The 24,866-nt window shown below is 40.8% G+C and overlaps 1 protein-coding gene across 2 annotated transcripts in view; it reads right to left on the bottom strand.

The window, feature by feature from the left end:
- The window catches only part of DNAH11 (dynein axonemal heavy chain 11), a 326,952-nt gene that overhangs the window by 85,043 nt on the left and 217,043 nt on the right, over window positions 1–24,866 (bottom strand). For both annotated transcript variants that reach the window (XM_057550027.1, XM_057550028.1), the window contains 7 exons: window positions 22,158–22,391; window positions 18,898–19,044; window positions 13,919–14,032; window positions 11,292–11,435; window positions 10,208–10,390; window positions 8,208–8,309; window positions 2,074–2,212 (listed from right to left, as the gene is read on the bottom strand). In XM_057550027.1, the coding sequence (XP_057406010.1) occupies window positions 2,074–2,212; window positions 8,208–8,309; window positions 10,208–10,390; window positions 11,292–11,435; window positions 13,919–14,032; window positions 18,898–19,044; window positions 22,158–22,391 (1,063 nt within the window). The remainder of the gene's footprint in view (window positions 1–2,073; window positions 2,213–8,207; window positions 8,310–10,207; window positions 10,391–11,291; window positions 11,436–13,918; window positions 14,033–18,897; window positions 19,045–22,157; window positions 22,392–24,866) is intronic.

The following is a 24,866-nucleotide window of genomic DNA, read 5'->3' as shown; positions in this document are numbered from 1 at the left end:
TGAATTGATATTTATAGGACATTCCATCCAAAAACAACAGAATACACTTTCTTCTCAAGTGCTCGTGGAACATTCTCCAGGATAGATCATTTCTCAGGTCACAAATCAAGCCCTGGTAAATTTAAGAAAATTGAAATCGTATCATGTATCTTTTCTGACCACAATGCTATGAGACTAGGTATCAATTACAGGAAAAAAATCTGTAAAAAATACAAACACATGGAGGCTACACAATATGCTATTAAATAACCAAGAGATCACTGAAGAAATCAAAGAGGAAATCAAAAACTACCTAGAAACAAATGACAATGAAAACATGATGACCCAAAACCTATGGGATGCAGCAGAAGCCGTTCTAAGAGGGTAGTTTATAGCAATATAATCCTACCTCAAGAAACAAGCAAAATCTCAAATAAACAACCTAACCTTACACCTAAAGCAATTAGAGAAAGAAGAACAAAAAAAACCCCCAAAGTTAGCAGAAGGAAAGAAATCATGAAGATCAGATCAGAAATAAATGAAAAAGAAATGAAGGAAACGATAGCAAAGATCAATAAAACTAAAAGCTGGTTCTTTGAGAAGATAAACAAAACTGATAAACCATTAGCCAGACTCATCAAGAGAAAAAGGGAGAAGACTCAAATCAATAGAACTAGAAATGAAAAAGGAGAAGTAACAACTGACACTGCAGAAATACAAAGGATCATGAGAGATTACTACAAGCAACTCTATGCCAATAAAATGGACAATCTGGAAGAAATGGACAAATTCTTAGAAAAGCACAACCTTCCAAGACTGAACCAGGAAGAAAAAGAAAATATGAACAGACTGATCACAAGCACTGAAATTGAGACTGTGATTAAAAATCTTCCAATAAACAAAAGCCCAGGACCAGATGGCTTCACAGGTGAATTCTATCAAACATTTAGAGAAGAGCTAACACGTATCCTTCACAAACTCTTTCAAAATATAGCAGAGGGAGGAACACTCCCCAACTCATTCTATGAGGCCATCATCACCCTGATACCAAAACCAGAGAAAGATGTCACAAAGAAAGAAAACCACAGGCCAATATCACTGATGAACATAGATCCTCAACAAAATACTAGTAAACGCATTTCTAATAGTGCAGTTCTACATTTTTAGGTAGCACTTAAATAAAAAATAACAGTTTTATTGAGATTTAATCCACATATCATGAAATTCATCCTTTCAAGTATCTGAGTAACTGAGTGGTTTTTAATATATTCACAGATCCGTGCCATCATCCCTAGTAATTTTAGAATGTTTCCCTCACACAATAGAGAAACTCTATTCCCATTAGCAGTCACTCCCAAACTCCTGCCCCCTTGTCCAACCCCTGGCAACCACCAATCTTCTTTCTGTCTCTATAGATTTACCTATTCTGGCCATTTACTATACATGGAATCACAAAACATGTGGCCTTTTGTGTCTGCCTTCTTTTGTTGAACATGATATTTCAAGGTTAATCCGTGTTGCAGCATGTATCAGTACTTCAATCCTTTTTATGGTCAAATACTATTCCACTGTCTGAATATACTAGACATGGGAGAGCAGAAAATCTGTGACTTACTGATGTCAAGGGCTATATGTTCTTCTACCACTCATGTTCAAAGAGGAGAAAGTTAATGAGAATTATTTTTAAAAATCTTTATTTAATGGAATAACTATTAGCATTAGCATATCAGTCACCTGTAAAAAGATGTCAAAGAAAACCAATAAACCAAGCAGGCTTAGCTTGAGGTAACGTTTTATTGGTAGAACTCAATTGCAAATGTGTACTAAAAGATTCAGCCCTCTGTTATCTAACAGCTGCCCTGAGTTTATAACAGATCTTAGGAAAACCACTGAGTCCATGGCTATACACTGAAAAATACACAGAATCCATCACTTATTCCTTTCAGTAAGTTAGAACTACAGTGTGAATGATGATTAATTCCCCTTTACTGTTGATTCCATGTTTAGTTAGACCTTACTGACCACAAATAAAGATAAAATCCCCCAAAGCTGATTCTGAATATTTCAGTTAGAATTTTGGAAGAAAAGGTTAACTTGCCTCAAGTTCCTTGACAAGTCTGTTAGCCAGTTCGATAGTTTTGTTGGTTTGGTTCACCTCTTCTTGACACCGGACTTTCTCGGCTATTGCTTTTTCAAATGAAGCTGTGAGTCTGCTCAGATTTCGATCCAAATCCTGAAACAAGAGTCAAAATTAACTCGTGAGCCATTTGTAGATAAAGTGCAAACATCACAATCGTCTTGAAACACCTACTACCTGAAGGTAAATGAAACGAGCCTCTTTCCCTCCTTTGACCTTTGCCCCTGAGCGCACACATTAGGGAAGAAATGTATCAGGGCCACCAGACAGTTTTCTCGCCTTCCTCCCGCACTGGGCAGAGTGTAGAGAGCGACCAGGGTGAGTGGATGTGCCCTGCTGACTCAAGCACACCCTGCGTGCCCTGTCCCCTCTCCCGTGCCTACACCTCACCCTCTGTCTTTATTAGGGATGAGGGGCATCTTCTGGTTCTCCACCTACTGACTCTCATTCCACTTCTCAGTGGTCTATAACTCAGGCAACAAAGAGCCCCTTTAGACCTCAGCAACCTGACCTGGCTTGGCCAACCAGATTTTCTCTTCTGAAACTCAGAGGTATGTCACTGTCTTCAGCATCGTAAGACCCAGGAAGATGTGTACATTTTGGAGGGCTTCATTTAGAGAGGGACCATCTTCCACCAGGGGCACGGGAAAGCAGGGGAAACCATACCAGAGAACGAGAGAGAATGAAAAGATAGCACAGTGAGAAGTCACACAGCCCTAAACACGTTCACGGCAGCTCCCCGTTTCCTGGATCTCATGCCTCCTGAGACCTAGTCATACACTTTTTTACCTCAGAGTTCCGTGCGCCATCCTGGTCTCCTGTTTGGCTTAAGGTTTGCTATGTGGGTTTCTATTATGTATAGCCAAAAAAGTCTTGAGTAAGATATCAAGTACTTAGGAGACTCCTTACTGTATCATCTTGCTACCTGCAAGTTCTAACAACCCTAAGTAAGATTTATAACATTGTTTTTGTAAATACATGCAAAATTCCAAGAGACTTTAATAAGTAAACTTGTAGAACATACCATATTTATAATTTAGAGACTGCCGCTATTTGTCAATGACCCAATTACTACATTATTATTTAATTTATATCATTAAAGTAGTACCTCTTTAAAAAAAAGAAAAAAGTATACATCGTATTTAAGATTTACAGGCGAAATAGGTCAAATTTATGAGAAATGGAGGAGATATTACACATCAACGGTTAGAAGTCAGATAAAAATGAATAATACCTGGAGGTATATTTTAGGTTATTAAAAGTACTTGCGGTTTTATAAAACACAGAAGCTCATGTAAACTCTGGTATCAGACACCCAAGTTCATATTTGGACTCTGCTATCAGCTAAGCAGCCTCAAGGTGGGCTGTCTACTTAAGCTCTCTATGCCTCACTTTCATCATCTAAAAAATGGAAACAATAATGTTACCCAATTCATAGGGTTGACCTAAATATACATAGAACTAAGGTATAAACTGTTATACTGGTTCCTTTTGTAGAGTTGGGAAGGGGAGCTGGGTCTTGGGAGACCACAGGCTCTTGCACTTGTTTCTCTGCCTCTTGTGAAGAGGCACTGACAGCTCTTGTTCTGCACTATCTTCTGCAAGACGTTTGCACAGCAAATAGGCTTAGGAAACAGAGACAGTGTTTCTTTCAGGGCAGAGGACAGATTTGCTTCCTGACCAGAATACTAAAGAGATGTTTCCCTGGGGGGCAAAGGACTCGCTGCCTTCTTTATATGGGGCGTTTTCTAAGCTTGGGATTTCTCAGCTGTGACACAAACCCACTGTGAACAGCCTCAGCTGGTCCACTGTGTGTCACTCCCACGGGAAGTGGCAGACAAGGGAGCTGAGGCACGCACGTCTGTCATGGGCTGTGGGTCACAAAGTCCTCTGCTCTCTGACCCACGCGCCCCGTGTTTCACGTCTTCTGCCAGCATCTATGAAACTGTGGCAGGTGACCTGGCAGCCTGTGAGTAGGGTAAAATCTTGGTCCATTCACAGTTCCTGACGGGCCCTGGCGTTTCAGGTTCTAGAAGTAAATGCAGTGAGGAAGGAGGGGCTTAGCCCGAACACCTGAGCCCACCAGACACCCTAAAAACCAGTGTTCTCCAACTTAAGTGTGCACCAGAACCACCTGGAGGGTTTGATCAAACCCAGATTCCTGGCCGCCCTGACAGAGTTCCTCATTCAGTGTGTCTGAGCTGGATCTGAGAGTCTGTATTTCTAACAAGTTCCCAGGCAACACTGATGCTGCTACTGGTCGAGAGAACACGCTTTGAGAAGCACTACCCTAAAGAGACCGAATCTGGACTTTTTCATGGCCATTCTTAGGCCTTGTATGTTTGAAAGACAAGATGGCCTTTCTTCCCCTCCAGCTCAGCAGTTTGTTTTTTTCTACTCAACCTTCAATATGAGGCCATCTTTTAGTCTGAAACTAGAGATAAAGACTTGAAAGAACAAAAACAAAGAGACTAATACTGGTTAACGAATGAATTTCCATCACAGCATAAATGGTGAGAGACACAGCCCTGCTTTTCTAGGTGAGACGGCAACAGGAGGCATAAGACGAGAAGGAGGGAAAGCCCATGAGGGAGGAGAAAAGAGAGGCTGAAGGAGATGAAAGCAAAGCTAGCAAAAAACATCATTTCACCTGGGCTCAAACCTTGATTTGACTGTGTACCAACAGATAGAATCTATGCAGAGTTTGTCGTGGACTTTGGCATGACCAGTCTCCATAGAGAACTTTTTATTTTTATTTTTTTTTTACTTCAGGGTGTAGTGTATTTCCTACAAAGGGCATTCTCCTAGACAACCACAATATAACCATCAAAACCAGGACATGAACACTGACACATTACTACCATCTAACTGAACGTTGGAGGGAAATGCAGCCAGAGATTCTGTTGCATTAATAACTACTCTCTGGAAACCCATTCTTGGAAGGGGGATGGAAGGGGCCCATCTACAGAAAGACATTGCTATTGTTACTCTGTCTTCTTTTCTCTGTGTCTGCAAACTTATTTTGCAGCTGATTGATATAAGAACCTCTGCTTCTACTGTTGGTCTTTGAAATCAACGGAGGTGAGCAGTTCTTTTCAGCTCGTTGCAGGCTGTGTCCAAAAGATGACTAGTTCCACAACCACAGAAAGTCTGAACTTTAGAATCACACATGAGCATTCTCACTGCTTTTCCATGAACATTAACTTGCTTCTAATATTTACATAAAGCCATTAATAATAGATGACATTTTTCTAAAGGTCTTAGTCAAGTTAACAGTGAGAGCTTTGACCAATGAATGAAGCTAAATTTAATAAAATTGATATGTTTCTCCTAAATTTGTCTAAATCAGCTGTCGTCGTTGTTGACAGTAGTGGCCCCAGACATAATCAGGCCAAGTTCAAGTCCTGTTCTATAAGAAGCTGGGCTTGGCTGCCTGGCCACTGTGAGCACCAGCGGCCAGCTGCAGTGATGGCGGACTTCACCTGCTCAGAGAGGCCAGGTGCAGTGATGGCAGACTTCACCTGCTCAGAGAGGCCAGGTGCAGTGATGGCGGACTTCACCTGCTCAGAGACCCGTGGCAGGATTTCCTCCAAGATGGGAGCATCCTCCTTCAGGTCTGCCCTCAGCTCCCACTGCTCCTTACTCTTCGCACTCCCATTGGACAACCTCTCTACACACATGATCTTCACACCACTGACCCCCAAATCTATGTTGCTGAGCCAGGCTTCTCTTTCAAACTCTAGTTCTGACCCCCAACATCTTCACTTGGGTTTTCTACACAAAGAGAGTGGGAATGAACATTTATGAAGCGTCGACTGTGTACAGCACACTGAATGGCATCTCAATACACCAGAATTTATAGGTGGGAAGCAACAGAAACCACCTCCAGCGAATTTAGGCTGAAGGGAATTTCCTCAAAATGGGGGCGCTCTTCCAAGGAAGGGAAAGGCAGAGAAGTACACATAGGCTCCCGGAGCTCCAGAGAGACTTGGGAATAGCAACTATGGGGAAGTTTCAACTGGACACTGTCTCTACAATGCATGAACTCTGTTTTCAGTTTGATTCTTTGGCTGATGATTCAAATTCTAGAGCCGGGGGGAGGGGGGGCAGGCGGGGAATCAAATCGGCAAAACTTGGACCACATATCTAGTCATCAGCCATGACAGGAAAAGGTACCCTTGGTCAAAGTCCTACCTGAGTGTATCCAAAGAGGAAAGATAATTCCCCAGAGATAAACCAGGCTGTTATCACCCAAAGTAGGTAGACTGGTTTCTGGGGAGCCAAAAATCACAAGTGCCCACCTTGAGAGTTAGCGGTTATTATCACTATGTTACAGTTAAGAAACTGAAGCTCTCAGGATTTCCCTAAGTTGCCAGGGTTACACAACCTTATCACTCTGACTGCATTACTGCATGCTACCTTGTCAGGCACCTACAACTCATCATCTCTATTCTGTACGCCTCCCCCTCCCTCTCTATCCTGTCAGCAGCCTTGAATCTATCTCACCATCTCCATTGTGGTTGCTCCTGCCTTAGCTGAGGCCCTAACAGGACCCACTGCAGTGCTTCTAACTTGTCTTTCTGCAGCTAGACCCCCCTCCCTCCAGCTTCCATTCAGTCGATGAAAAGTGAGTCATTAACGTACTAAAATCTTTCCAACGCCCAATACTACAGGTCAGATAAAATTTAAATTCTGCAGCACGAAAGGCAGAGAAGGCTTTTGCTCATATTTTGCTTTTGCTCACCATTACTTCCTGCTATTCCTAACCTTCCCCCAAACACCCATCTTCGGGATCTGGCCTACTAGGACTCTTCAAGTCTACCAACTGCTTCTTCCCTCTTTTTTTCATTCTTTAGCAGGAACACCTTTCCTGACCTAGTTATCCTGGTGACTTGCAACTAATTTTCACAGCTCATGTCAAGTACACCTTCATTATAAAACTTTCTCTAATTTCTCTGGGTTTTTTTTTTTTTTTTTTTTTTTTATTTTTGCCTTGTTTTGTGTCCTCAATTGGTTTTTCACTTCAGTTACTTTTTTTTTTTTTTTTAATTTATTTATTTATTTATTTATTTTTATTTTTGGCTGTGCTGGGTCTTCGTTTCTGTGCGAGGGCTTTCTCTAGTTGTGGCAAGTGGGGGCCACTCTTCATCGCGCTGCGCAGGCCTCTCACCATCGCGGCCTCTCCCGCTGCGGAGCACAGGCTCCAGACGCGCAGGCTCAGCAACTGTGGCTCACGGGCCCAGCCGCTCCGCGGCACGTGGGATCTTCCCAGGCCAGGGCCCGAACCTGCGTCTCCTGCATTAGCAGGCAGGTTCTCAACCACTGCGCCACCAGGGAAGCCCTCTCTGGGCTCTTTTTTGGCACTCCTACTGCATTCTAGATATAGTCACATATATACTTATAACACTGGACTGCAGTGACTGGTTATATATTTGTAAAAATAGTCATGGTGATAATATTTGTAGTTAGTGTTTTCTAAGCACTTACTATATGCCAGGCACCATGCGAAATTCTCAAAATGAATTCATACTGATTACTAAATTCTCAATATGGATTCATATCGATTACTAAATTCTCAATATGAATTCATATCGATTACTAAATTCTCAATATGAATTCATATCGATTACTAAATTCTCAATATGAACTATTGTCATTTTATCCTCACGATCCTAAGAAGTGGATGCTATTATAATACCTCCTTCGCAGTTGAGAAAAAAGAGGCTCAGGGAGGTTAACTAACTTGTGCAGGGCAAAACAGTAAATACTGGAGCCTGGATATAAACCCAGGCACTTTGGTTCCAGAATCCTTGCTTTTTAATCGCTGTGGGCTACACTCTTTCTACTACCAGACCATGAAAGTTTCTTAAGTGCAGAAACCATCAAAGTTCCCACTTTTCCAGCTCAGTGTCCAGCATACAGCAGGTAAGGAATATGTACTGAAGGAGAATATAAATGAATACATCCATGAGAGGTCAAATTCCTTCCTGTTTGGTAGGTCTCAGAGGTGGCCCTCTCTGAAAGTGGGATCCTAAGGCGGGGAGGGGTTCCACGTCTTGGGAACTTCTTCAGTGTTAGAGTCTGCACTTACCGCCAGCTTTTTCCTGATAGCCTCTAGTTTTTCAGTAGCTGCAGCCAGTTCTAAGTTTGCTTGGGCTAATGCTTGCCGTTTGGGCTCCACATCACAGTAGACCTGAAAAGCCACGTGGGGGTTATTTCACGAGGTAATAAAGATGGCAAAGACAAGTAATCATTCAGTCTTACATTTGCTGGAAGCTTTACAATTAAAATCTCTATGTGACCTAGAAATTTGGTGTTTATTCTTAGCCATGGTACTACCTAATGGCAGAACAAAAATCTACACAGCCTTCCAAGTCCTCCAAGCTTTCTATTGTTTAATCATTTATTCTGGACATTAGAGTTACAAGCACTTGCATAAAATGCTATACACGTCAAATACCATTAAGATACTAAAATTAGTTTTTCATAAAATTTGGAGATAATCCTCATATCATCAGCAATTGTAGTGTATAGGAACTACACCTGAAGGTGGGATCAGGTCTAGCCTTTAAGGCAGAAAAGCTGTGTAGAGAAATTCTCTGAACCCAGAAAGGAATGTGGGAGATGTCCTCACCCAGTATTAACCACACTTTCTTTTCTAAGTTCCTGGCCACCTTAAGTGTTATTTGAATGAGTGGTTTAAGCATTTGAGTGGATCAATTATTCTCCTGTTGGGGAGAGAGAAAGGAAATTAAACTTTATTTCCTATTTTATAGCAAAATGACACAGAACACAGCCACGATCTAGCTCTGGGCTCATCTTTTCACCTAGGGTGTGAGGCCAGCACAGTGGTCAGGAGTGTCATTATGGAGAGAGGCTGCCCATCAGCTGTGATCTGTCTGCAATCTTGCCTGATGCAGGCTTCCACTAAAGAGAGGGAGAGACTGACAGGGTGCTATTCCTGTGGGTCTCCCGTGTAAAGGACATAATCCAATTTTCTGAAAATCATTCTGGGAATGACACTGGCATTTCCTCAGCAATTCCATCTTTGAGTATAACACACAACCTTCCAAGACAAAAATGAGACAGTTCCTCCCAGTGGAGGGCCATGTACTGTTCCCTTTTTACATCTAGTCCTTTGCAAAGTTCTTGGGACATAACTGACGGACAAGTATTTGATAAATAAATGACTAAGTAAAATGATTACCTATCTCTATACTGCCCGAAAGTACAAACCTTAGATTAGACCGTATACCATCAAAAATGCATTTGTCATTAAAACACTAAAGCCCCCAAAAGGTTATTTCCTCATCTCATTAAGATAACTGTAGCTGGTGTAAATTTTTGCTTTGAGAGCAGGGATGAACTTTAATTAAACATGAATTTAGACTGGCAGTTGTTTCAAGTCAACAACTGAAATATTTTAATTTAACTAAATGTAATTAATCTACCCAACATGCTTTTATCTAATCAAATCAAATTAATTGCTGCTATTTGATCTAAAGAAGCTACTCACTCGGGCTTCCCTGGTGGTGCAATGGTTAAGAATCTGCCTGCCAAGGCAGGGGACACGGGTTCGAACCCTGGTCCGGGAAGATCCCAAATGCCACGGAGCAACTAAGCCCGTGGGCCGCAACTACTGAGCCTGCGCTCTACAGCCCACGAGCCACAGCTACTGAGCCCGCGAGCCATAACTACTGAAGCCCACGGGCCTAGAGCCCGTGCTCCACAGCAAGAGAAGCCACCGCAATGAGAGGCCCATGCACCGCAACGAAGAGTAGCCCCTCACCGTAATTAAAGAAAGCTTGCATGCAGCAACAAAGACCCAACGCAGCCAAAAATAAAATCAATCAATTAATTAATTTTTTAAAAAGCTACTCACTCTACCCTAAAAAAAGATAGTTTCCAACATTTAAAATATCCTCCTGTAGAGAATTCTGTTTAATCTGACACCTTCATGTCTCATTCTTAGAACTTTATCTTATTCAGATAATATTAAATTATTTTACATTTTTTGCTGGCCTAGAAATTAATATATGTACAGCCCTTCCTGAATAACACCCGTAAACCACCTGATCACAACTGATATACCTCATAGAACTTAATGATGTTGATGACCCAGGCACAGAGACCAGCTGCTGCAAAAGATTTGGTCCGAATCAGGTTTGGGTTGAACTCTGGGTCTTTCAAATACTGTTCATTCACCACTTTTAGACAGTTCTCTGGAATGTGCTCTTTGTCATAGTTAATTAACGCTTGCAAAAAATCATCCACCTGTAAGGCAAAAAGAATTATTGCAATGAGCCATTTGGGCTGCAGAGAAAATTCCAAGATCAAAAGTTAAAATCAGCTTTTAGGACTCACATTACAAAGGCAAAATTGGCAAGCTCCATTTATCCCACTGTTTGACTTTTTCAGTCTTTAGAGTATAAAGTTAGAATTAGCAATGGACACTTTTAAAATCCCTTCTATCCCAGGGTAAAATATTCAGTCCCTGCACAGGAGGCATTCACATTTTGAAGAAAAGAAAGGCAGAAAAGAAAAAGAAAAACACATACCTCAAAATCCCTTTACTTTACCTTCTTGTACATTAGTAACATTTTTCCAGCATAAGAAATCCATGTAATTTTCTCCCTCCTACACTTAACTGCTTTCATAATTTTGAAAATAATTGGCAACCTTCCAACGGCTGCTGGTGTTGACTTAGGTGTGCTACAACCCTACGCTAATCTACAACTTGGCAAACAAAAATTCTAAGTGTAGAGAACATACAGCAGATTACACTTAGCAAATATGAAGATGATTTTTTTTTTTTAACAGTTGGGAATGTTATAGCTTTCCTCTTTTCTCCTCAAATTGTATGTTTTTTAAAACATTTATTTTTTTGAAGTATAGTTGATTTACAATGTTGTGTTAATTTCTGCTGAACAGCAAAGTGATTCAGTTATACATATATACACATTCTTTTCCATTTTGCTTTATCACAGGACATGGAATATAGTTCCCTGTGCTATACACTAGGACTCTGTTGTTTATCCATTCTATATATATAATAATTATTATCTGCTAATCCCAAACTCCCACTCCATCCTTCCCCCACCCCTGCTGTCAAGTATAACCACAGAACTGAACAGAGAAATTGTTGGGATTTTCATGTTGCCGGGCTGCCTGATACCTTTCCCATGAAGACTTTAGCTGCTTTCCAACTCCGGTCTTTTGGCACTCTGCCCCGGGGAGCCAGAAGGACCATCACGGCTGCAGTAACGTTGGTAACTGCATTTGGAGGGCTGGGAAAGGCTTTCAGCTCAGTGAGATTGACCTGAAGAAAAGCACACACACTCTCAAGACCAGGAGAGGTCTGGTTTCTCAAGACCAGCTGTTAGGTCTTCAAGCTGGTCTTCAGTGGCTGGTCTTTTCCACCCTCTCCTTTTCACACCAGTCTCGGTTGGGCAGTTTTTGCTGCCCACCCGGGGGTCCACCACCGTGGAACTCCAGGAGGTTCAGTTCTTGCTGGGCGCTTTTCTGGTACTTCGGAAACATCACTGCCCTTTCTGGCTTCCAAGTAAATTTATCTGCCTGATTTACCAGTCCTGCAGAGCCTTGCACACTGAGTCCAGGGAATTTCATAAACATATAGGTTTTAAGGTATTTATGGGTCTATCCCACCTATGGAATATATTTGCCTTTTAACCAGGCCCTCCCAGAAACAGAGTCCCTTAGTTCAGAGTCTCTTAGTTTTGTTTTTCTGCTTTACATGCACAAAAACCATCTTCTATTACACTATAATGACTATCAACTGGGAAGATGCCCGCATAGGCTGAACCTCCTTTCTGCATTCCTCCTTAACCTCCGCAGGTCAGAATCTTGATTTACTCAACAGATGGTATTAATGGGATAAATCACCAGTATCAGGACAAACACTTTGGAGCAAGAATTAGTATCTAGGGCTTCCCTGGTGGCGCAGTGGTTGAGAGTCTACCTGCCAATGCAGGGGACACGGGTTCGAGCCCTGGTCTGGGAAGATCCCACATGCCGTGGAGCAACTGGGCCCGTGAGCCACAACTACTGAGCCTGAGCGTCTGGAGCCTGTGCTCCGCAACAAGAGAGGCCGCAATAGTGAGAGGCCCGCGCACCGCAATGAAGAGTGGCCCCCACTTGCCGCAACTAGAGAAAGCCCTCGCACAGAAACGAAGACCCAACACAGCCAAAAATAAATAAATAAATAAAATTCAAAGTATGTTAAAAAAAAAACAAACAAAAAACGTGCTAAGCAAGATAAGCCAGACACAAGAGACCACATAGTGTATGATTCCATTAAAAAAAAAAAAAAAAAAAGAATTAGTATCTATAAGAAGTATATGTAGGTTCATGATACAAGTTTTTTTAAAAAAGGATTTCCTGTGAAATTTCCTGAGCTATATTATACACTCTTGCTTATAAAACCTCATCAAGTGTTGAATCTGATTCTCCTCCATTACCATAAACTGGCTATTTATTTAGGAAATAACTGCAAAGAACAGAAAGGGTGTGAAAACAAGAGCAAAAGCAAAAACTTAAAATATGCTAATGCTAATTGAGAGCTGGGTAACCAAGACTCTTTCATCATTTATAAATATACTGAGCTTTATATTTAAGTGATATTAATTTATTTTGACTGAGTAAATAATAATATCTTCAGAGGAAAAGTTGCCAGTGCAAAGCACAGAGAAGAAAATAAACATTCTAGTGCTCAGAAAGAGGAAAACACAAAATTCCATTACTCAGAGATAATCAGTTACTATTATTCTTTTTTCCCAATTTTTTCCTATGCACAAACATATTCTTATAAAAAAAAAAGTTACACTAAATCCTATTTTATAATCTGCTTTATTCACTTAATACATCATGAACATTTTCTTGCTAGCTAGGATTCAACAATATAATTTTAATGGCAGCAGGATATTTGAATGCAGAATAATCAATCTTCCATCATGGTATATTTATGTTCTTTTAAATTGTTCAGCTTTATGGTAATACTATAAGAAACTTCCATGAAGATAATCATTTGCTGTTCACAGTCAAAATTACTTTCTTCAAAAGAATACTTAGAGAAACGAATTGAATATTTCTCTGAAGAGCAGTGAAAGTCTGGATCCTTTCCTCTTTGAAGCTGAAGTTAAGATCCTCAGGCCTAGTAATGCCCTAGGATTCACCCCAGAGGCCTAGTAGAACCCAGGGGCAAGACCAGCTGTAGGCTCTTAGAATGACATTGTCCATAATTCCATCTCTCCTTCTGACCATCACAGATTATTTTCTCTTATGGGAATTCGAATGCTCAGTGAGGTTTTGCTAATAACGTGAAGCCAGGAAAAACGGTGTAGGTCAAACCTAGGTGTCTTTGATTCCAGCCTGTTGTTCTTTTCTTGAGGGTCTCTCATTAATACTATTTTTTTATATCCAGAGGAAATAGAGAATCCCTCACTTGGTTCTTAAAGCAACACATAATATGAATCACTGGATTTGGGCCGAATCCAATTGCTAACAATAGAACTGCCTTTCACAAGAGTATAAACTGCATGGCAGTGGAAGTATTCAAAAGGAGACCGCTTGTTGGGGTGAAGAAGGACAAACTCCCAGATGGGAAAGGAAGGTCAACTAGAATGATGACCTCAAATATTTGTTTCAACTGCAACATTTAACGGAACTTTCTTTCCTTTTTCAAAACTCTTTGGTTGCATGAATTTCACCCTTAGTTCAGTTATTCAAACTAATAACCTCCAAATATTATTTTGAGGAAACCCTGAGCCAAGGAATCATCCTTACCCTGTTGAGTGTATTGAGAGCAGCTGTCGCAGCCACCAGCGCGGGCTCAGCCTTCAGTAAGTCGGCCTCACACTCCTTCTGTTTCTGGGACACTTCAGTCTGAATAGCTGTCACCTAATCAAAGAGGAAAAACACAGAAACCCACATACACAAATTATCACCTCAGATATCTCTATTGAAAAATGCAGGCTGCCTCAGAGGCACTGTTCAATAATTCGTCTGTATTTGAACAGGGGAGGAATTTGCTTGTAGAGACTAACTTCCCTTCAGGCACAGTGTATACACAAAGCTTTGCACACACACAAAACACACAACACAAATCTCAACACAAATGGATTCAAATATCAAAATGCTCCAAGACAGGCTCTATCTTAATTACAAGGTGCCATTATTAATAAATGCAAGATTAAGCAATTCCTCTGTTCTTCAGTTTTCTTTTTCAGCGAGTCCTGAACAAGTGAAAATCCAAGCTGGCTCAGTAACCTAGACCACAAAATATTTTTGCTAAAATTCTCTAATTTTTCCTTACATTTAGCTTGCCTACATTACCTGATTACTCGCATTTACGTTACCTAAAAGCCATGTTAACTAATTTTTAAGAATAAATGTGAAGCTTTTCTGTTCAACAGGATAGAAGATATTGTTCTATCCCATGCATGCTTGATCATAGAAAAAATTTTTATGAAGACTAATTCTTGGTTTCTCTAAGGACCTGGTAAGAAACTACAGCTGCAACAACCCAGGTCTGTCTGTGGCAATGGGACCGTGATGTTTGCTGTCCGCTCTACTGTTGAGGGTCCAGGGACACTATTCACATGCCAAAGAGGGTCTTGCATTAGCCCCCTGGCATGAACACATATAATATGCATATAGGGAAGTCATGTTGGTAAACTCAAACCAAGCCAAAATGAGAACCTTTGGGGTTTCCATCCTCCTCCCTTTAGAACACTGATAGAACTCGAATGTCCAGGAAGAATAAAATCTTTGTCCTCAGCAGAAATGTGACTTTCAAAGCTGTGGCGCTGGGCATCAGGATCCAGTCAGCATATGGGATGGTTGCTGATGTGATGGCGATTGTGAATGATCAAGTGTGAACAAAAGTGCATTTGTTCAGATGTGTTTGGATTGAACAGGTTTAAAACTGTACCCATAAACGTACACACTGCTCACAACAAATTTTGTTGTCTACCACAGCTTTATTAGCAGTAATTACCCTTCTCCTGATTAACCGTTATTTTGCTATGTACTGCACCTTTTATGAACATAATTGGTCCATGGTAGATATCTGACCTCCGGCCAATACTTACGGGCTACTGTTAACATCTGTGAGGAAACTGCATGCTTACGGAGAACTGCTCTAAAACCACAATCCTCAAAACTGCCAGGAATGGACCATGAAAACTCTAAGGATACTATTATACATTTTCAATGTGCTGGAGAATACTGCTACGGATGAAACAGAGGCTGTATTTGAGTGAGTTATTACATCAGGCTTATTTATTTTCCTTAAGGATATACTAAATCTACACATGCTGTTTGTGACCATTTGTAATAACATCATTTTAAACTGGACTCAGGATCATAGTTTTTTAATACTTAGAAGAAACCTTAGAGAGTATTTCTTCTAAATGCTATTTCTATGAGACTGGGGGTCATAGAGTCTTCTCCCTCTAACTCCTTTACTGTTAATGGAGTATTATTCCTTTGGGTAATTTTGATAAGCAGAGCAATCTAGAACATTTAATAACTAAAACCCCACAAATGCAAATGAAAAAAATACTCTAGGTTGGTCAACTTATTTCTCATTCCCAATCCCTCTCACCCTAAGTGCAACTACACTAGAGTTGTGAAAATGCTTTGTATCTCAGGGACTTGGGAAGCCTCACTGTGCAATTTCCTCTGCCCTCCCCCACCCCAAACAAGGTTCCTGGGGACTGGTTAGTGAGGCCCAACCTGGAGAAGGTGGAAGAGCTACACAGATGGCTTAGAGTATGTGCTTTCCCTCTACCATCGTCCGTTAAAGCTGATTTGGAGACAGTCCCATGCTTGGGTACACCAGAATTTTTCTGCCCTCTGCTAGTCAAAAGCTCCTTGCAGATGGTTCATGAAATTTAGTGGCGGTCACAAGAGGATAAAGTCACAATAACTGCTTGTTATGGGTTGAACTGTGTCCACTCAAAATTCTCAGGTTGAAGCCTTAACCCCCGGACCTCTGAATGTGATCATATTTACAGAGAGGGCCTTTAAAGAGATGATTAAATTAAAACAAGCCTGTTAGGGTGGGGCTTAATCTAATCTGACTAATGTCCTTATAAGAGGAGGAAATCTGGTTACACACAAGAGTTGGCAGGGGTGTGTGCACAGAGGGAAGGGCATATGAGGACAGAGAGAGAAGGTGGCCGTCTGCAAGCCCAGCGGAGAGAGGCCTCTGGAGAAACCAAATCTGCCAACACCCTGACCTTGGACTTCCAGACTCCAGAACGCTGAGAAAATAAATTTCTGTTGTTTAACCCTCCCAGTCCCTGATACTTTGTTATGGCAGCCTTAGCTAACAAGTACATGGCTCTCACCTGTCTTTAAGAAATTCCTGATGGTCCTCCAAAATTCAGCCCCACCCATCTTTAGAAAAGAAACATTAAAAAACTGAAGATCATTCAAAATCAGGGTGGATGTCCACCTTTTGAAGAGATTATATGAGCTCTGCAATTTGGAAGGCACTTTCACTCATGAGGATTACTATTCAACAAAGAAAGCAGTTTGAAAGGGATCAGAGGATCCTTAGAATTTGGAGCTGATAAGTGAAACAAAGATGGAAGATCTAATTTTCACAAGCTTAATGGTGCTTGTGTTACTTGAAGTCACTGCTGGCAATGCCCATGATTTGAATAGCCCTCGATGATTTTATAAACCTGAAGCAACAATTTCAACCAGCTTCTCTACATGGGTTGTCAAGATGCACAGCAAGGCAGCCTCTAAACCCCAATATTTGTTTAGCCATATTAAATGTGGCAATGTACTTTTGTTACTTTTTAATTACTTCTTATGTATTAAATCTTGAGACCCCAATTTCATAGAATCACAGAGACCATATACACCCTTTTTTAATAACCACATAGAATCTAGCACATTGATGAACATATGACCAATGCGAGCCCATAGCACATACTTGGTCTTGATTAATTCCTTGACTCTACATAGTTTAATTACAAATAGATTCTCCTTCCATGACCACCAACTTAAAAGAGTTCTTTCCACCATAACATCATTTGACTTTCATCATAGCCCTTCTTGCTAACCCAAAATACCTCGTCTATCAACATGTCACTTGTCTCCTGTCTTTCCCATTACAATGTAAGCTACGTGCAGGCACCTTGCATATCATATACATATATCCTCAAGAACCTAGAAAAGTGCCAGGCAAAAAATAGGTGCTCAGACAATATTTGTTATTTATAACTAAATTAAGCCTCATGGATAAAATGAAAATAATTTTAAGTATTATTTTTATTTCTTGGTATGGATTAGATATACAAAAGACTATGTGTCCTTTCCATGTTTGGAGAACTTCATGAAACAACCTGTCAGATGAGTTCTAATTTGCTAAAACATTTTTCCCCCTTTGTGAGGATAATTTTACCTTAGAAATTCACATGCAAAAATGTGAAAAGTCCTCCAGAGTACTTGTCATATTTTAAGATCTGTAGAGATGGGTTATGATATAGTAATTATTGGAGTATGACAAATTTGTGTAACGCCTGAAAAACATCCCCTGGGTGGAATTAGCTTATGATAATCACACCATATGTGAGACCTAATTACTTAATATAAAAATATACTTTTAAGGATATCTTCCACTTATCTGAAACTCAATGGAAATATTTATTACCAGAATTAGGAATTATATGCCTCTTGGCCATGCCAAACATGCCTTATCTTTAACTTCAAAAATAAGTTTTTTTAAAAAATCATTTATTTAGCATTTTGACTTTCAATATGCTTTTAAAGTCTTTAGTTGCGCAAGCTAAAGGCAAACATGCTCAATACACATTACAACAAAAGGAAAACAACTCAACTGCCTATTAATGAAGGGCAACATCACTGGAAAAACACAAATATTTTCTCATATCGTTAATGCAGAATAATAGCATAATGGCTACTGATTCACAGGCTATGGGAGTCAAAATTTACATTTTGTAATTAACTAAGCCCTGATTATAATCTTTTCTCTAAAATAAGATAACTGACCTTGCACATATACAGTCATTCAATTTTTAAACAAATATTTAGTAATCATTCTGTTTGCTATAGTTATTTTGGGAAGTGAGATACACAAAAATAAAATACCTTCTACTTGTAGCTGAAGTTTTGGTAAGAGAAGATGACAATATAACTTATATTTATTTCAGAATTACTGGAAACCCAAGTACAAAGAAAGCAGAATCTATATAATCTTAAAAGTAAGTGTTTCCAACAATAAAACATCATACAGAATGCCAGGGCCTCCACTGACTGAAAAAGAACAAATTTAGCTCAGGACATAATAATAAACTCAAGTGGTATTATTAAAATGCAAAATTCGAAAACCATCTTGCAAAGTGACGGAATGGGCTTTGTTAACAATTGAGTTGTTCAATTTGCCTAAAAACTGAAAAGCTTTAGAAACCTCCGAGGTGACTTCCTGACCTTTACTGTATTACAAATAGGCCTGATGTTCAAGATCCACATCCATTATATGCTTGAATGAGCTCAGTATTTATTGTTCTTTCATATCATTAAAAGAGCTAAAAGGTTGGGAAAATGCATAATGTAAAGAAAGGTCAAGTGGTAATCATGGTGTGAAATGCTGTTACATGTGTAACTATAATAATTCTTTAGATTTTACGCTCCCTGGAGAGGAAGTTGTTCAAAACTGTTCACCTACAAAGGTTTATTTTGTGCTAAATATAGCTCTGTACGCTAAATGGTGGAATTAGCCTGACCTTTCTCTCCTCGGCATCCGCGATGGCCTTTTCCCGGCTCACTTTCTCTGTCTGAAGCCCGATCTTTGTGATCAGAGCTTCAGCATCGTGATTTCTCAGTTGTAACTCAGCTTCTTGAGAGGCGAGTCTGGCTTTCAGATCCCCTACCTAAAAGAAAAGTCATGACTTTGAAGAAACCTGTGTCAGTAACAACAAACATCAGATATAGCTTATTTTTTAAAGTGAATTCAGGGATGCCTAGCAATTTCTATCTTGCGTCTGTTTCTACCCTGATTTGACTTTAATTCCATGTGAAAAAATGCAGCCCCTGTCTTTAAAAAAAAATGCATTTTTTTTAAAACACAGGAATCAACAGAATAATGTTTTCCAATGGTTTTGCGGAAAAAGTCATTAACTTACGTCAGCACCAACTAGACATTTATCTTCTCAGCTCAGGGAAGCACCACCAGCTGTCCCCACCTGAGCACATGTCACCCGAGCATGTGTCACTCATGCCCCCTGTGGGGTATAAATATTACTGTTTGTGTTCTTTTTTTTTTAATCACAAAGAACAATCACAACCATTTATTTTGACTCCATTGCTAAAAACACTTCAGGAATTTCATCTTGTGGAACCCCACTCCACTGCTATATCCAAGGACGCCTGTAACCTCCCCGCCAACATGGGTTGTTTACACTCTACCCTAAAAGGCACAACTGGTACTGGGACTGCTACCTGTACTACTAGAGTTTAAGCTAAGACTGATTTTTTTAGCCTCTCTATGAACTCAGGGTCACACTGCACAGTCATGTTTGCTTCTCTCTTCTTTTTAGCCGTGTGAAACTAGTCACATGTTAGGCCATAATCAAAATCATCATCCAAGAGATTAGGAGGAAACTTATTTCAAGCCCTGATTTCAATCTCTAAGGAAGCTGTTAGGTCTGAAATATCCAAAGCATCTCAAGCCCTGGATGCGAGCCTTATCGATGAAGAGAATTCACTTGGGCTCTCTATTACGACCTACGCTAAATCTGCAGAGGGGCTACCTGGCTATAGAAGGGGTTTAGGGCTTTGCTGCAATGCATGAACAGCGCTACGGTTTGGACATACTTCAGACGGCATGGATATCCAGCTCTGCGGGACTGCTGCAAGGGCACACGCTCCAAGATGAAGACATCTTGCTCTGCACACCACCTGATCTTACACTGTCAGGCTTTCTGGTTGTCCACATAGGAGACTATGCTTCCTCTTCATAATAAATTGATTTTAAAAACTCTTAAGATGCTATTAGATATTCCAACCACATGCACAAACACCTAATGGCAAGAAATCATCAGTAGTCCTTCCATCAAGACCTTGTGTATCTTCTCAGACTTTCTGCCTATTGTTTCTAGCCAGGGGGAATAAGGAGACCCCAAACAGCTGTGAACATGGCAGACACCATGAGTCACCTGTCCCTTTCTTTCTTCCTCTCCCCAACCCCCAGCTCAACAACACACAACTGAGATGACTGTCAGGAAACCACAGACTTTCTCTTCTTCTCTGTGACTGATATGCTGCCACCACTGAGATGAACCAGTATGCTACTCCCCGTGCTTTAGTCTCTGTCATTCGGGGAGAAAACTCTCGCAGTGTGGCAAAGGCCCCACCGGTACTGAGTTCAGTTTAGCCAACACTGTCATCTCCTGGGGCAAAGTCAACAAGCTCATTTTGAGTCATCATTCAGAGGGACATAAATGCTCTGGGACACAGATCTCTTCCACTTTTAGCTTAACAGGACTCCTAGCAAAAAGTCTTTACTAGGGAAAAGGGTTTAGATTCAAGTGAGATGGAACTGGAGGCACAGGGAGAGGGAAGACAAATGAAAGAGAAAGAAGGCAAAAAGAGTAAGATAAAACATATATAAAAAGAGAGGGCAAAGAAAGACATTCTTTGAAAGTGAAGGAAACGATGCACATATAAGAATATATTCTTTGGGGGTTTTCCAGCAACTATTCTTTGCAACACTCAGTCTTGGAAACTGTCGTGGAAACCTCCTCACTCCGGTTTCTCTTTCCCAGTCGTGGTCCGTCTACTCACTGCTCAGCACAGATCACAGTGTTTCACCAAAGAGCCATTCCTGGTGTATGAAATGAAGGGGGAAAGAGGCAAGTGATGCTTTGGTCTTCAGACATACTGGAAGGACACGGCCAGAGAGTCCTTCAGGGTGAAAGTCACCAACATACACTCCCCCAGCCAGGCTCTGTCTCATTTCCAGCCTAGGCATGGATGGGCCACCAGCACTCTTGGGGGGAAAACCGGCCCAATTTCTTGAAAAGCATATGGGTGTACAACCCGATGACAAATGCTCTGAAAAGGCCCCGGGAGTTTCTGGCCTTGAGGTGAGGATTGTTTTTTTCCTCTAGCTCTAGAGCCTGGCTGGCCCATCTCCAAAGTCTTTGTCTTCTCTCATTCTAATTTCTTTTACCAGTCACAGAGAGGCAGCTTGGAACTACGGGCTTTACAGAGATCTGGGCTCCAACTCAAAACTCATGGGCTCTGTGGCCTTCAACTCTTTAAGCCTTATGTGTAAAATTTCAGTAGGAACACCTACTTCATAAACTTGTTTGATTTTTAACCATAAAATCTGATAATACGTGTGCAGACCCACACATGATTAACATCCTATGCTAATTCCCTCCTGATTGACTCCAGGAGGTTAGAGGTGCCGTCCTTCAAGGTAGTGGAGGCCTTATGGTTGAGGATGAAAGCAACACTGGATACTTTCACCTAAGAGAGATACTGGCTAAAGGGAGCAGATCAGACACCAAGGCCAGAGAAGACTGCTATACTTAGGGACCCCAATCACAACACCCATTATCACAGCATCGGCCAGGAAATGCTGCCTTCACTGGGGGGTTGAGAATCTGAGACCAAGAGGGATCTGATTTCCATTGTCCTGTGACAAAGTTCCTGATGATAAGCCCAGAGCATCAAAGCAGTGGGAGAGGAGAGGGGAATCAGCTGGGCCTGCTCTGTTCAACATCTTGACACCGCCCGGCACGGAGTCAGGCCAACAACCAAAGGGCTCTCTCCAAACCAGCTGTGATAGTGTAACTGGCTGATCCCTTTCCAGCCTTAGGAAAGCAGGAACTGTGTGTTCTCTGTATCCAGCATTAAACTGTAAATTTTAGCACTATGCATCTTATACAAGTGGGTTAAAATGCTGCTTCAAAAGCAAATGTATTTTTTAATTTTAGGAGCACTGATTTCACTCAGTAGTAACATACCCTGGTCATACCTGAGAGGCTGTGGTTTTTAGCTTCTGGATGCCATTCACCAAGTGCTCTTTCTTCTGGGATATCTCGTTTTGTTTCTTCTTCAACAGGTTCTTAAACAGTGATATTTGTTCCAGAAAACTCTTTGGGGTGGTATAGTTGTGTCTTCTCTCATTCTGGTAATACCTGCTACTCATTTCGTTTACGCTAGTGTGAACGTGTACCATGAAGAGGCTAATAGAATCTTTATCCAGGGGCTGAAACATACACATGGCAATTCACATGAAATTCTCTCAAATGAAAACAAAAATGCAAATTTATAAAAGAAGAAAAATCAGCGAAATTATGCAGTATTTATTTTCTAAAAGCCAGAACAGCTTAGTTTCTAGGAAAACTTAGTCTTTCAGAGATGTCCACGGAATTGCAGAGATGACAAGAAACCTTTCAGCTTTGTAACCTCTTCTTTGCCAAGTAGGCCAAAGGATTTGTACGTGCTCCACATACCAACCCAAAAGCCAAGATGCGACAGAAGCACTGCTTTTCACGACTTGATTTTTATCAAGCGTGTGCAAGAGAAAATGGAGAAATTGAGACCCAGTACTCAGAGAAGTATTTTTGGTGTTGCTTTCAAGCTAAACGTCAGCCAAAGAAAACCAACAGTCACTGAAAAAAAAAAAAAAAAAAAGGTTAAACTGAGAAATATACAGTTTTATAAGAACTCATGTGGAAACAAACTGGAGGGTAAGGTATAAAAGTCACTGCTCCTGGGAGAAAAATATTATGATTATATGTATTCTCATTTGGAAACAAACAAAAAATTGAGCAACTCTACTTTGAAGACTTACTGGAGAACCCCCCCCCACTAGACGTTCTTTCCATTTTGTCCTCTCTGACTTCTGAAGTAGTTCCCATCTCCCGCATTTTAATGATTATTTATTGCATTCTGTACGAGATGAACCAGGTTCAATTAATCAACGGGAGCCTAAAAATCAATTAATATGAATTAAATGAGCTACACCAACTCTTAGGAAAGTCACACATAATTTAGCAAAGTGTTGTCAATAAAGCTCAGACAGCTTTGGGGAAATTGCACACAAGCGGCTGGTGATGCAGTTAAACGTTTCAAACCTGCGCCATTAATATCACAACCTGGGGTGCGAGGAGAGACAGGCAGATTCTTGTCGGAGAAGAACGGCTCCAAAGCAATTTCTAAACACTTGGCTCTTCAACCTCACGGAAAACGCTTGACTGGGTTTAAGATATGTACATACCGGACTGTTCTGCATATTAAAAATCTATTGCGCTAGTAACGAAAATGTTTTGAAAGCAAAAGTTAAATACAGAATGATACAAGTCCTGAATATTCTTTGTTTCTACTAGATCTGAGACGTATGTACATTACCAAGTAGTGAATTCAGAATATAAATTTATAAGCAAGTTAAGCAACACCATATAAATCATATCCCCTTAGGGATTTTATTTTTTAGAGAACTTGACGACAATATAAACATGGGCAGAAATTCACGCCTGTCCTGTGTGGTTTTAATGAGACTAAAAGCCAGCATGTATATTTCTAAAATATAAATATGTCCCCAGCCAAGTGCAACCTCCTTGCAGAAAAGAAAAAAAAAAAACCCCACAAAACCTGGCCTCTGCCCAACCATGATCCTTATGAGGAGGTTCCTCGGCTGCCCTGAAAAGCTTTCTTTAACAACAGTTTCATTTGTAAATCCGCGATGGAAGAAGTGGTTTCCGGTAGAGCTGGAAGTGGCCCGAGACAACTTGTCTCAATGGGGCAAAATAACTATTGTTATCGGACTTAACAAAATGGCCCAGCATGGGAGACTTGCAGAGCCAGGGAGCAGCTGGTTGTAATTCACACTGTTTTTCAGAAAACTCTAATCGTTCCAGAACAGACCTCTTTGATGACTGGTCTTCCCGGCATTCTCAATTTGTCACTTTCTCTTATGATAAGGTCAGTAGTGACAGCACTTCCTGACATTAACAGCTGTGGCTTTTAAAAGGGTCATTGTAGAACTACTAATTGCAGTAATTTCATTAGCATAAATTATTTATTCTGCCATTCATTTATCTCCAGTTTTCTTTTGGGGGGGGTGGCAGTGTGGGGTGGGGGGGTGACCCGGGAGGAGATGGCTGCCGGTGCTGGTGTGGCCACAGTGACGGTGATGCGATGCTGTATTTTTCACTTTTAGAGCTGGGAGTGGAGAACCTCCTTCCTGCTACATTTGGCCCCTTAATGAAAACCGGTTGATCCCATTTGTAGTCAATTTACAGCCAATCATGGTGAAAGCAAAAATAAAAATAAGCAAAGTGCCAGTATCCAATGGTTATACATCCAAGGTTTCCCCACTAATCTGCTTTGGAAAACATTGTTGAAGCCAATGCATAATCGAATGCAAAGCAGAAACTGTTTTTTCCTTACATTAAGAAAAAGTGTTTAATTTCTACTCTCTGTGATGGCTCACTGTAAGCACAGAAGCACAAACCAATCTCTTCTACTTGGTGTCCTGGTTCTCCAGCAGGGGCAATCGCTGCCACACCAAGTACCCTGGCCACCTGACTGTTCAAGCAAATGCCCAGCATGTCCCCGTTGTTGAAAATGACAGCAAAGTTTGAATGAAAACCAATGCCTGGAGGCCAGAATGAAATCAAACACTTTAAGGGTTACATAGGATTTTACACCTCCCCAAGACCAGCAAAGATGACTATAT

Source organism: Balaenoptera acutorostrata, chromosome 7 (assembly GCF_949987535.1).
Source record: "Balaenoptera acutorostrata chromosome 7, mBalAcu1.1, whole genome shotgun sequence".
NCBI classification, from domain to species: domain Eukaryota; kingdom Metazoa; phylum Chordata; class Mammalia; order Artiodactyla; family Balaenopteridae; genus Balaenoptera; species Balaenoptera acutorostrata.
The sequence above is the reverse complement of the archived record's forward strand: the minus strand, read 5'-3'. Positions and strand labels throughout refer to the sequence as shown.